Source organism: Taeniopygia guttata, chromosome 6, assembly GCF_048771995.1.
Source record: "Taeniopygia guttata chromosome 6, bTaeGut7.mat, whole genome shotgun sequence".
In the NCBI taxonomy this organism is placed as follows: domain Eukaryota; kingdom Metazoa; phylum Chordata; class Aves; order Passeriformes; family Estrildidae; genus Taeniopygia; species Taeniopygia guttata.
Genome location: NC_133031.1, coordinates 10,968,138 through 10,982,795, shown reverse-complemented (window position 1 = coordinate 10,982,795; position 14,658 = coordinate 10,968,138). Strand labels below are relative to the sequence as shown.

The 14,658-nt window shown below is 40.2% G+C and overlaps 1 protein-coding gene across 1 annotated transcript in view; it reads left to right on the top strand.

The window, feature by feature from the left end:
• The window catches only part of CHAT (choline O-acetyltransferase), a 39,078-nt gene extending 27,157 nt beyond the window's left edge, over window positions 1–11,921 (top strand). Inside the window, exons 13-15 of the mRNA XM_002190917.6 lie at window positions 3,051–3,113; window positions 6,038–6,175; window positions 7,814–11,921. Of these exons, the coding sequence (XP_002190953.5) occupies window positions 3,051–3,113; window positions 6,038–6,175; window positions 7,814–8,083 (471 nt within the window). The 3' untranslated portion in view covers window positions 8,084–11,921. The remainder of the gene's footprint in view (window positions 1–3,050; window positions 3,114–6,037; window positions 6,176–7,813) is intronic.
• Window positions 11,922–14,658: the final 2,737 nt, after the last annotated feature.

Sequence of the window (14,658 nt, the reverse complement as noted above, 5' to 3'; positions counted from 1 at the left end):
ATAATGCATTCATGGCCCCAGTTCTCTCACTTTTTAACACATAACTGAGAACATAAAGGCATAGGGCAAGGCAGCAAGCATTACAGGATTTTGCTTTTCGTACAGACTGACCATTAAGCTAAATATAAATATTTCCCTTTTTTTATTTAAGCATCCAAAAGATTCAGAGGTACCTAAATGTGACATTATAAGAAACATAATATCTAATTTTAGATTTAGTACTGTGATATGAATGTTCTATCATCAGATCCAAGTTCAGTTCCCTGGAGAGATCTAGGCTGAACATGCAAAGTTCAGGATCATTAAACTGCCACACCAGGGGAATTGCCTGGCAGGTCTCCTGCAGTGGTTAGTTCTGCTGCAGCCTGCAATATGTGATGTAATTGCCATGCTTTCATTTCTGGATATATGGATATGTTCTTTTTTGATATCTTTTTTTTGTTTTAAAGGGATTTTTCTACCAAATAGACTAAGTCCTATAGGATCCTCAAGGAAGCTGAACCTTAATGATGAAAAGCTTTATCAAGCTAATCAAACAACTCTCTAAACTGTCCTGATATCATACTGCAAAAAGAAAAATTAAGATTGCCTTTCTTTGGGGCACCACCATCTGTTTGCCAGAAGCATGAGCTCTGTACAGAGTAGATGGGGATGCAAAGAGGTGCAGTTGAGAGCAGAGCTGTACAAACAGCCCTGTGCACTGTCCTGCCCACCATCCCTGGGGAGCCTCCCTCAAAGTCTCTGCACCACTTCCACCCACTGCACTGTGCTGCTGTACAGGGAATTTCCAGGTGGCTGTTTAGATGCAAAATGCTGCCACAATACAGTTTATTTTTCACAGTAAGCTCATTCCAGTGGCAACAGCCCACATGGCTGCTCTTTAGAATTTAGCATAACATTGCCAGAAGCATTGCTGAGCTATGGATTTGGTGTAAATTAATGAAAAATTATAAACCAAGATCTAACATCCTAGAGAATAATGAAAATTTGCCCAGATAAGTCCTCTCTTCATCCACAGCTTATTCAATATCAAGGTTATCATGCCCAGAACTTAGCTCCTGATGAACAAAGCTCAAGTCCCATGGTAAAATAACTCAAAAACCCCAAAGTAACTCCCTTTCTTGGGTGGGTAATTCCTGGCAGACTATTGCCTATTGCATATGACCATACTATTGCACAGAATAGTGACTACCACACAGTAGGCAAGAAGAGGCTGGTTTTATTTGCTGTCAGTGTCCTGTCTGACAAGATGGTTCTCAATCACATCACATCAGAAGTTCCTGTTTTCTGTGCACTTTCCTCTCCCCACCTGGGCACTCAGCACAGTCCCAGCCCGTGCTGTGGCACACTCACTGTGCTCCTGGCAGGAGCCAGCATGCTCCTACCACGTTGTTTCAATAGATATTTCTAGCCCCTTGCAAATATTTCTTCCTTCCTGCCTTTTTCAAATACTTATTGACTGCTGCAGCTCTCCCAGAGCTTCAGCATTTCTCACCTTTTTTCCCACCCAAATCTGAGATCATGCTCCCCTTTCCCAGCCTCCTAAACTGTCCTGTTTGACATAAGCAAGCCAAAAAATTCCATGTGTCTCTAGATGAAGCTCTTATCCTTGGCCATACAGAATAGGGGGAATAATGGTTTCATTTCCCCTGGAAAACCTGTAATCATAATGCAAACCAACCCAGTGATAGTTTTCCTGGCCTCTTCTCCACAGAGCAATACAGAGGACACTTACACAGGTCTGAGATTGTTATTTCCAACAGACATTAATAAATCTTTGTTTTTATGTGAACATCTTCATCTTTCCGTGCAACACTACATATATATTAGTATCACAGAAACATTAGAAAATTAATTTAATACAACCCTATTCCAAGGTGATTTCTTTAGACCTACACACTGCTCTGAATGTGAAGGGGTTAATTCTTTTTTTCTGGACAAAGAGATGCACTACCTGGTATAAGTAGCCTCAAAGTCCCCAAAATATTGTTTGTTAATAGCGATTAATTTAAATCCAATTAAAAAATGTTTTTCTGATACAAACAAAAATTATCCTCAAACGATGGCTTGAACAGTCACCAAAGATTGATTGAGTCAGATTGATTCTTCAGCAGGAGAAATATCTCATGCATTTGACACTTGCTGTAAAAGCAGCAGCTACTGGCACTAGAGATTGCTTGAATAGCTGTAAATTAATCAGATTTAAAGACTGCATTTGGTAATTTAATCTGTACAGGGGAACTAAGGCTTGGCTCTAGCCTTGTGAAAAAAATATCAGACTTTATATTTTGAAGGTCCCTGATGGTGACCTTGAGTTGCTTCTAAAATGAATTTTTTGTTAAAAAGATCATTCATCGTCCATGGAAGCTGAAGGTCCCCTGTTTATCTGGAGACCCACTCATTTCTGGCTGTTTCAGGGTCTCCTAAAGTTGCAGTGTTGGACTTGATGTACAGCAAGGCAACATTTCTTAGGATCATTCCCTTAATATAAAAGGCTGCCATTTGACAGGAGTTAAAATTTACTAGCCTGTTATCTGAAATGTGAGGCATCTGTGGATGCGGCCTTGGAAAATTCTAGATGCCCTTTCACACATGGGAGTAATTTTTTGACTGGCTAGTAAAATATCAGTAATAGCTTTCATTAATATGTCATTGTCTAGATAAACCATTCTGGAGAAGGTACACTGCCTGTTTTGAAAATACTGAATTACTTTAGGCAATTATTTTCCCTACTTCAAACATAGTGATTCTATCAGTAATAATCTACATCCCCAAAATCTATGGAAAGAATACACAAAAGCAACTGCAAACCTTTTCTTGACTTCAAACAAACCACTACCAAGAAACCTGTTCTCCCCTTGCACGATCAGATGACCAGCTGGTGCTGATCAGGACATTGATCCCTGTGGTTTTTCATCTATCAGAGTACTTATACCTGAGCCAAGAGCAAAGGACATTTGGGGTGCTTGCTATTTGTGTCTCAGTTGATGGAAGATGCTATTTCTTTGATAGTTGATTCAATAATATATATATTCTGATTACCCCAATAGGATTCCGAGAAGATGCAGAAATTTAAGGATGCAATTGCAGCTCAGACTAATTACTCTGTTCTGGTGAGTAAAACACTGCATGGCTGAATAAGAACTGGTCAGCTTTTTCAAGAAAAATATGAAGATAGTCATTAGCTATTTAAACACTAGAAAAATTTGGGCACCTCCAAACAGGAAAGTATCTGCTGTGTCACACTTAGGAACATATCTAATGGCCCAAATAGCCATATTCAACTAACCTCAACTTAAAAAAACCTACATCTAATACTAACCATCTATGAATTTTCTTATATTTCTCTTCACTAGATGGTAGAGGTCCCTATCTGGAACCTGATCTTCAGATGGATTGGTATTCTGGAATATGTATTCTGGTATTCCAAACTGCCATTTCTAATAAAGGTCATTAACAATAAGGGAGTGATTATAGTAAGTTTTCTTTTAAATACCTGAATGCAGTGTCTAATAACAGGGAGAGATGCCCTCCAGTAAAGAAATCAGTTTAATATCAAATACAACTCATTTTCTGTTGATTAAAATTAGACAATTCAGTCTGGGTAATGCTCTATGTCCCACTGTGCCAAGACAAAGCACAGGCTTGTTCTATAAACAACTTAGTCATACCACTTATGAATAAATATTAATAACCAGCTATGATAAGTGAATTTTCTACCTTTGGTTTGACTCAGACCACTGCCTATAAACCCATATTTTTGATTACTCTCTGAATATTCATAATATTCAAGAAATTATTCACCTTCAGAGGTGGTTTTAAAGGTATATTCTGAGCACTGAAGAGGCAAAGTGTTGCTTTCAGGCAGGGCTGTGAAACAAAACAAAAACAATTCTGTGTTTCAAGCCTTGTGCTTAGAACCCACATCTTAGAAGCTGAGATTTCACATGTTCTGTGAAGAGAAGCCAAGTCTTACTTCAGGGCAACTGCCTTGCCCGAATGAACACAAGACACTGTAGGTCTACAACAATGGGTTGGGTCACAACCAATGGAATTTCTGTACAACAGCTCTCCAAAAAAAAAAAAAAAAAAAAAAAAGAGAGAGGAAAAAAGCAAAAAAGCAAAACACACATTAATTCTCTCCTTCAAGTTGTTTCAAACCCAGAAACTGCTATAAAATTCAGTCTCCCGTGTATCTCATGGGGAAATATTAAAACTTCCATTGGAAAAATAATTTCTATTTAAATTTAAAAAGCTCTCCAGGTATTTCTATTTACCAAGCTCCCCCTCCTTTCTCAGAATAGCAGAATGTAATCTTTAGAGCTTTAAACTCTGAGTAAGACTTAGATGGTCTGACTAAACTGTGCGTAACAGACTGAAATGTAATAGCTCCTAAGAAAACAAAAAAAATCTACTTTATAAAACAGAAAGCAATTTAATGATTTTATTTCCCCTTGTTAAGGCTTACTAGTAGCATTGCTATCTTAAAAGTGGAGCTCTAAAATTCAATTTAGGCCAGTTTTTTCCTATGCGTTGACTCACAGTTTATTTCGTTAGCCTGTCTCAGCCTCTCTTCAGACTAGACATTGATCTATGTTGCAAAAATGTCATTGCTAACAGCCTTATAAATCTTGTGTGATAGCAAAATATTTCCTTTGGTTATCAAGTCAGTTTCCCTGTATGGGAAAAAGAACATAACACATCGCTGATGTATGCTACCTTTTTGCAAGCATCCTTCCTCTGGGCTGATGAACAAAGAGCTCCTTTACCAATGGGTGCTTAGTTCTTAATAAGCTAAACCAGGCTAAGCACTCCCAACCCCCTGTTTCAGGCACTTAGCAGTGGTTAAAATTATTCTCCTCATAGGAGAAGTAAACTTGTTCTTTTATTTTATTTTTTTTTTAATCCTTAAGAGGAAAACCAAGCTCATGCTCTTTTTTATATCCTGCCTTTTCTCAGGCTGTTTGTTCCCCTTGTTACAAGGGTTCTGTGCCACAGGGATATCAGCTCTGCTCTCAGGGCAGTACAATGCCCTTAGTTCAGCTTTCCCTTCCTACATGACTTCAGCCTGGGCCACAGAAAAGCTACAGTTCAGTCCACAAAATCAGTGCTTTCACCAGCAAGAACAAACCTGATCTGAAGGATTCTGAGCACACTTATCTGAGGCAATACCTGCTTGGCTGGACACATTTTGGTTTAGTTTCCTAAAGAAGCAAAGCTCTGTAACTATCCTGTCTACCAAGCCCCCAGTGCTGAATTTTGATCCCATTAGCCATCTTCAATCACATTTACTGTAGGGAAAAGCTCTTAAAGCTAATAAATGCCTTTAGAGCACTTGGTAACTGGATAGAGCAGAGACCTGAGCATAGGCAGCTGATGGCAGGGACTCACTGCAGGCTCAGCAGCAGCTCCTGTGAGCTGCCACCACTGCTTCTGTATCCCTAACTCATTTTTCCAAGGGGTGGGGCTTGCTCATAGCTCTGTGACAGATCACTGGCAAATCTACCCATTATTCTGCTCAGCCTGTTGCAGACACCTACCAGATCCTTGGATCTACATTCTATGGAATGGCATATGATCTAGCTGCCAAAGGGAGATGCAGACAGCAAGGTGATGGAAGATTTGTTACAATTTGGGGGTGTTTTGCAGGTGTTTTCCAGCCCTCCACCTTGAGACATAATGCAAATGATGCACAGAAAATTCCAAAACAGGTTTAGAAATTTCTGCTGTCCCATATGCTCCCCTCAGCGTCTTTAGAAGCCCAGCCCAGCTCAAGTCAGCTCTGAGAGACAATGAACATACAGATAACATCAGCACATAATGCACATCAGGACTGTCTCCTTCCTAATTTGTAAATCTTCAGAGCACCACATTAATTTCTAGTTACTGATCTTCAGCAAAATACATACTCAGAGTAATATCTGAAAATTACAGGCTTGACATCACTCAAACCAAGTTCATCAGCTCTGACCAGAGCACTGGGCAGTAATAGTCCAAATGCCTGCAAACTCAGTTAAATGTTGTTGTCTTATCACAGGCTGTTACTGGAATGGCAATAGACAATCACCTGCTAGGGCTCAGAGAGGTGGCTCGGGAGCACTTCAAGGAACTGCCAGAGATATTTACAGATGAGACTTATCTGACAAGCAATCGATTCATCCTCTCAACCAGCCAGGTGGGTGCCTCGTGCTCACTTGCCAAGCAAAGCATAGTTCGTTTGTGTTCTGCCAGACCTTGTTGCTAACAGTAAGAACAATGTAAAAAAGGCAAGCAAACAAAAGCAGTATCATCAGGAAGTCTGCAAATTGCTCCACATTTTCAATCCTGTTTTAGTTCATCAGCACAGTAAATACTGAGTGCAGTTATCACTTCAAAGGCAACATTCCAAAGTCCTTTGCAGAAATTCTGGAAATGCCCACAAACAAACTAGTAAAATTCACATGAGGGCTCAGTTTCCAAACTACATATAATCCCATTCCCCTTCTTTTCCTCCTTCTCCTAAGATGACATGTCTAGGGAGCAGTCTTTACTCCACTGACAGTAGCCACAAGCCAGAAGGGCTGCCATTTTGAGAAACAAAAAGCCAAGAGCCACGAGGAAATTTTACTATTAAAAGTTGCTACACTTAAGATCTTAGAGAGCCTTCTGTTGTTTGCTGTAGGGCAGCAACTCATGCAGACGTGCAACTTAAGACTTACAGACATTTTAGACAGGTACAGACATTTACAGATTTACAGTTATTTGCACATACAAAGGTACTCTGAGACTCAATACTTCCTACATTTAATGTTCTGAATAAAGAAGCATCTTTACGTCATACAGCCTAAAAATTAAATGTTTCATTGCATGTAGTAGCAGTCCTAATGAAAAAAGAAGTCTATGTAGGAATTCATTAACTGAAACACTAACCCAACAGCAACAGATTGGTACTATGCAACAAAAGAGACTTACAATATCTTGCTACAGCATAAAACCTTAATAAGTAACTTGATCTTGTCATAATGTTTGTAGGCTTGCAGACATGAGTAAATGTAACCAACATGCTAGTACATAAATTCTCCAAGAAATTATCCATGAGAAAAGAATGCTTCTGAATAGCTTTATGGCCTTCGGCTGTTGCACAGCAAATTCATCTGACAATTCTATGGCTCTATTAGCAGGACTAATGGCCTGTTCTACACCATTAAAAAGGCAAATGTTGTTTGAGAAGGCCCATGAACACAAAGTCTGAAACATATAGATTTCTAAAACCTTTTTTTTTCTGCAGAAGTGTTTCACTGCCATATTATGCTATGATTAAACTGGGGTGTAATAGAATGCCTACTTGCATTAAAGTATTTTTATAAAGCATCAATTATAAATTATTATCAGAAATGGACAATGCTCATTTCTCTAATTTAATGCAGTCTTCACATTAAAAATTTAACATAACCTTAAGAAATTAAAAACCTTAAAGAAGTTTTACATATCCATTTTATGTACAAGGATTACATAAAATTCCTATCAATAACAAATCTTCTAGCTTTCAAATATCTATAGAAATTGAGCAAAGAAATGCATTATAGCCACCTTAAACTACACCAGTTTTTAAACGATAGCAAACAAATGAGATTTTACACTGAGATCAGCTTTTGCCTTCCAAGGTAAATCATCTCCAGGTCTGGACTTCTGAAGACAGTGATACTCCACAAGGCTGGATTCACCACTTTTCCAGCATTTGTAGCATTTTTCCTATTTTTCCTAATTCCTATGCAGCTGATTTTAGGTGCCCTGATTAATCAGAGATCACTCCTTCCCTTCTCCCTGCAACCAGGTTCCTACTACTATGGAAATGTTCTGCTGCTATGGGCCTGTGGTGCCCAATGGATATGGGGCATGTTATAACCCTCAGCCAGAGCATTTATTATTCTGCATCTCAAGCTTTAAGGAATGTAAGGAAACCTCCTCACACTTGTTTGCAAAAGCTGTGGAAGAAAGTCTCCTAGCAATGAGAGATCTGTGCAACAAATGCAGCTCTATTACAGCAAAGCCACCTGCTAAACAAGATGCAACCACACAGCTGCAGAGTGACCACCAGCGCTAGGAGACTGTGGGAATTATCCTCCTGAACCCACTCTAGGAAGAAACATGACATAGCTGTTTAAAGGCAAGATAATACTAGTAATATAATAGTGTAGAACCAAAGTGTCAATTGTTTATCATTGTTGCCAACATTTAGAACTCTGTGTACTAAATCTACCATTTCTTGCTTACAAGTCAGCAAAAAAGATTAGGTCTCACTGACTGAAATGAAGGAGGAAGTCATAAAAGTATGGTTATACTACAATTTCTAACCATAATTACTTTGTGCCATTTTATTACCTAAAAAATTGAGTAAGTTATATGCATATGATATAAATTAGATACTAAGGAACACCAATTAATTAATATCCCCTGCAAGTAGTTCTAAAATATTCTCATCTATTACTGCAAGATTTGCATGTAAAGAAAAAAAGAAATTTCCCCTATTAGGAATTTTGAGAGTAATACTGTTAATAATAGGCTGATGCCATTATATCTTGAACTTTTGCATGAAGAGTATTTAATACCACCAGTCTATTTACCATATAAGAAAAACTGATTATTTTTTTAAGATTGTCCCCTGTACATTTCCACAGAGTTTAGGAACATGACATGAGTGTTTGCATGTTTCCCCCAGTTCAAAATGCTGCAGAAATAATTTAGCTTTATTCTAGTTTGCACTGGTCTCAAGCACAGTCCTGTTCTGAAAGCAGCATACTGGAGACATGATCCATCACAGATAACTGGGAGAATTTTGTCCCTAATGAATTGGCTTAATTATTTCTTTCTATTGGTGAGCAAAATCCAGCCTGACAGAGCAGCAAAGCACAAAACAAAAGTACTATTCAATCCTACTTAAGACCTTTTCTGTTTGTATTGGAATTAATTTAGTCACATTGACTGGCAGGAGAGTGAATGCAACCACACAAAATCAAAGAGCAATAATTAGAATGAAGAGGTAAATTGCAATATAAGGAAGTCTTCATGCTAGAGTTATAAATACCAGTACTGGTACTCATATCAGCTTTGCATCATCCCGCTTGGAGGGATTTATATTTTATAAGTTTTAATAGCAGATATAGGGTATCATATTCTGCAATATACAGTAAATTCAACCAGGAAAGTGGTAATATATAGTGTCTGCTAATTCCCATTTTATGTGAATGTTATCCTGAGGTTTTCCTAATTATCTCTTTCATTCCCTATAAATCCTTCCAGGGACTGATATTTCCAGTTACTTTCTTGTGAGATCAAATATGCTGCCTTACTTCGAGGTGTTCAGTATCATTGTTAGAATATAACTTACTCACTGACTGAAGACATTCAATTCCAAACTCCAGTGCAGATCCCGTGCTGCACAAGCTGGAGCACACTCTGAGGCCTGGCCACGGATTGCTGCCTTGCCTGTGGAGAGGTGATGTTCTCTCTTCCTTTGTAAACTGAAAAATCACACATTTAAGCACTCTGAAGCCTAAAAGGAGAATAGATTTATTGCAATAACCTAGAGATGCAGATACATTTCTGTTTAAGAACTCTAGATACAAATTCAGGAGATTCTATATGTCTGTGATTATTTTACTGCCTCTTTGGAGGTGCATACGTGCAATTAAGCAGACTGCTGGATAAAGGATATCCATAATCCCATATATGAAAGCACAGTGGGCCTGATAATCAATTAGAACAAGTAGCTATGTTTAAGTAAATCAACTATGATGATTTACAGACATTAAGAGCTTGGTTCATTTTTTTAAAAGTTATTATATTTCACTGAAAAATATGTATGTTTTATTACTTCATGAGCTGTGGTTCAAACCAAAGATGAAATCTGATTTTAGATTATATAAATAGTATTTTAGCATAAAAGCTGCCCCAAAGTTATCATAGAGTAGTTTAGGTTGGAAGGGATCTTAAAGATCATCTTGTTCCCACTTCCCTGCCATGGGCAAACACCTTCCACTAGACCAGGTTGCTCCAAGCCCCATCCAGCCTGGCCTTGAAAACTTCCAGGGATGGGGCATCCAGAACTTTTCTGTGCAACCTGCTCCACTGCTTCCCTGCTCACAGTAAAGATCTTCCTAACATCTAATCTAATTTAAAAGTTAAGATATAAAAATACATAAACTAAACCCAAGAAAATTGTTACCAAGACCAAAAGTTTGCTTAAAGAATGCACGGTTCAAAATAAAACTTTAAATTGTTCCTATACGATAATTATGAAAATTACTTCAAAACGTTCCCAGTAATTTTTCTTTTAGTGAAGTATCACTTCATTACAAAAGCATTCTGCATTTCTAACATAAATGTAGCACTACATATTTTTGTAGAAGTTTATGTTTAAAATTGTAGTCATATCTTAAGTGTGTAAAAATACTGTGAATAGTTATTTGGTAATTTATTAATTTTCTTCTAATTAAATATATACTTTTATTTTGTAATCCTAGCTACATTAAGTACAGATAGTTATTTGCAAATATTACCTGTTTCTCATTTTACTTTTTTGTCTATAATCTTAACAGTAGCTCAGACACTATGCTTAACACAATCACTGAGAACTCAGGAAGCATCTACACCCACACCTGATACTTTATACCAAGTTTTATTAAGAGCCCCTTAGTTGTCTACAGCTGCTGTAACAGGTGTTTTGCATTCTCCTGCTCTGGAAACTACTGGTGGTGGAAAATACTGACAATACATTTTTACTTGAGGACCAGTGACTACCCATACTTCCTATTTATTCAACTAACCACTCTGTACTTGTATCTTACTGATCTGGTCTTAGTGTTCAGCCTGAATATCTGAAAGGAGCAGCTTTGATGACCTCAGTCCCTGCAGAAGAAATCTTTTGTGTACATGGTTTACCTTTGCCACTACCTGTGCTAAAAGCACTATCTGCAGGGTACCTGACTTGGTGCAGGAAGCTTCAGGCTAAGTTCAGGTCTGTTTAATTTGGAGGGTTCTGGTTAAATGACAGATGGATAAAAATTCACAGGCATTACAAACTTCTCTGACAGCAGGAGCTTCACAGGGGACTGTACTGCTTCTCAGTTAACACAATTCCCTACACCTGTGTGGTGTGATCGCACACTGTATCTATCAAGGATTTCAGGAAATAGGTTTTATTAAGTTCTTATTTAAAATTATTTGTGTTATGCAGATTAAGTTCTTTTACGATGTGTAAAAATACACACCTTTATGCACTTATGGAAACCAAACATGAAGCTTTTGAAATGTTTCTAACCAGAATACTGTGGAATAGATTGTTCAGTATGAAAAGAGAGAAAACTGACTGACAAACTAAGTGTAACTGCATTGATGTAAAAAGTGGCTATGATTTTTGAGCCCTCTTGGTGGGACCCAGGCCACACAACCCCCTGCAAGAGAACTGTCAGAAGGTAATTGTTTCGCTCTCCCCGTAGGTGTACACCAATGTACACACAGTGCCGGGGTGCAGAAATTAAAAAGCAAATTTTTAAATTAAACTCCGTGTTCACAGTGATCAAAAGTAAAACACGTTCGATTCCAAAACAGGGGTGTTTCAAAGGTGTAAGAGCCCGACCTCGCTCCTTTGACAGAAGCGCTGCCAGAGCCCCTGTGCCACGGGTAGTTTGGCAGGACCGCTGTGAAAACACAGCATGAGTTCCAGAAGACAGAGAAATATTTTAGCGATACTTTTATTTTTATAAAAAGATATATATTTATGACAAATGTAAATGTGTATTTACAGCACATGTTGTTCCCGTTATGTTTTGTCTCTACTGAAATACATGTATCTGTCTATATCGATGTGTACGCTGATAACGCGCATTCAGCTCATTCACGGACGGAGCTCCGCACCGCAAATAAAAGCTATCAGAGGAAAATCTTGTCGCTTTTTTGTGTCTTCAGCCCCGGCCCCTCGAGCCCACCTGTCCCCGCCGCGGGGAGGCAGCGGAGCCGGGGCTGCCCGCGGCCGCGCCCCGCCGGGGTGTGCGGGGCGCTCCGCCTGCCCTGCCCGGCCCTGCCCTGCCCGGCCCTGCCCGGGTGTGCGGGGCACTCCGCCTGCCCTGCCCGGGTGTGCGGGGCACTCCGTCTGCCCTGCCCGGGTGTGCGGGGCACTCCGTCTGCCCTGCCCGGCCCTGCCCTGCCCGGGTGTGCGGGGCGCTCCGCCTGCCCTGCCCCGCCCGGGGAGGAGGCGCGGGCGGAGCTCGGCCCGGGCTCCTGACGTGCGATCGTGCAGAATCGCCACCGGGAAGGGACTCACAAGGATCGGCGGCTCCTGGCCCTGCGCAGGACATCCCCGGCCGTCCCAGCGTGTGCCCGAGAGCGTTGTCCAAACGCTTTTCCAGCTCTGTCAGCCTGCTGCTGTCACCGCTGCTCTGGGGGTACTGTTCAGTGCCCGGCCACCCTCTGGGCGAAGAACCTTTTCCTGACACCCGGTCTCGACCTCCCCCGGGGCAGCTTCAGGCCATTCCCTCGGGTCCCTGCTCCAGGCTGCGAAGGGGGCTCCAGCAGCTGAGGCAGGGGAAAGGGCTGCTCCTCAAGCACACCTCAGAAAGCACAAACACCTCCATCTTTTGTGTTTGCTAGAATTAGCTTGCATTACAGTGTGCATATATTTTCCAGGCACACAAACCTCATTAAAAACACGGACTGAAATAAACACATAAACCAGTGATGAAAACATTTAAACCCACATGTAGTAGTAAAGTGAAGTACTTGGGAGCAGCTCCATTTGCCGGTACCCCCAGGCTCGGGTGCCGCGTTTTGAGCAGAGCTGCTCCGAGCTCCCACAGCCGCGGGTGAGGGGCCGAGCCAGCTGCGCCGCTCGGGGCACTGCTGCAGGGCTTCAAATGGCTCCTCGGCAGCTCTGCACAAGAGCAGTGCCTCGGGGCTTTACAGAGTTTGCAGGTGCTGCAGAAATTCACTACACCTACCTAAAGCTGCGGTGATGAACAGCCCACAGAGAAGGGCTGTAGCTATTTTTTTCTCATTCATCTCATTAAGGAGTAATCTATTTCCTATTTATGAGGGAATGAGTAACACTTTTCCTCTGCTCCAATGCTCTCCAGCTGTAATAACAACCCTTTCTGCCTAGCAAAATTCATCGAAGGTTGCCAGACAAATCAAATTGCATGCATGTGATCTCAAGTATTCAAATAATTAGACTTTTGTGAATTTAAATGCTTTAGAAAACATAGAGGCTTCCCCCCCCCCCCAAAAAAAAAAACCAAAAAATTAAGTATCAGACAAATCCCTATTTGCTTTACACTGAAAATTTACAAAAAGCATGAGTCAATAAGTGGGCTACTGGCAACTCATTCCAGTTTTTCTCACTGGGGTTGGTAGATCATTGCAATGTACCTGTCATGGCCCTGAGAAAACTAGTTGGGTGGGCTTTTAATTTAGAGCCCACAGTATAGAGATGTCATCTCTCTCACCCATTTTATAAGTGTGAATTAATTGTCTGAGATCCCCAGCGAAGTTTCCTAGAAAGCAGTGAGAGCTGTCTGATGAAAATGGCAAAACAGCAGCAGAAGGTGAAAGCATGCTACTTTATGAAACAGACTCTTTCCTCAGCCACTTCTACTTTTTCAGTAAGCTGAATTAAGATACTGCAAACAGCCCTCACAGGTGGACACAGGTTAAGTCTTTGAGAAATGCTGACCCTTGCAAGTCATACAGCTACAGTGGAACTGGGACAGAGAAAGTACCTCCACCTGCCAGAATAACTGAGGTGTCAGTACAGCCTTAACACAGCTGGTAGAAACCTGGAAAGGTGGGACCCTGAATGTTTGACTGTACAGGAATTTGCTTCTGCTTTTTAAAACAACTAAATAGAAAGCAATGAATTAAAACAAATTTAAATCTGGGGTGTGTCCAGACAAGTACTTGGCATTTCTGTGTTGCTGGAACTGCATTATCAATCAGTTTTATTTCCCCAGTTCTGAGTAATTTAACATTTTACAGTGTACCATAATAAACCTGAAAAGCACCTAACTCTTCCAAAAAATATGTGGATCGAGAGATTATTTTGTCCATTCTGATTTGATTCTCAGCTTCACAAAAATCTCAAGTGTTTAATGTCCTGAGAAATTACTCTTTCAGAAGAAAGATCAATTATGCGTCAATGAACAATTGGGTTATCAAGGTTGTTCACTTAATGTTCCAGCTGTTCTGTAACACCATCTTAATGCTTACTGGAGAATTCTTTTGAATTTAGTCTTATTCTGTGGTATTTATAAATCAATGCATTTTGTTTCTTACAGCTGCTCTGCCAGTTAGCAGAGCAACTGTAGCAAATAAAAGTACAAAATTAATTTCTTGCCTTTTACCCCTAGACCTAGAAACGACAAAGGGTGGAGGCTTCATTCAAAGGAGATCCATTAATGTAATAATAGTGAAGATGGAGATGAAAGCTGATAGGGTTTGTGGGGAATTCTGTACAGCACTTAACTACATTAACACTGGGTTTTTCTCATCCTCATCAGTGCTGGAACTTAGATATACTCACAACTCACTGGGAAACAAGCAAATACAGTACTGACCACTGCTTCTTTACCCTTTTCCAGCTGGCCTGAATGGGGATGGACATCACCTTATTTTGGAGGTGGTAACAAA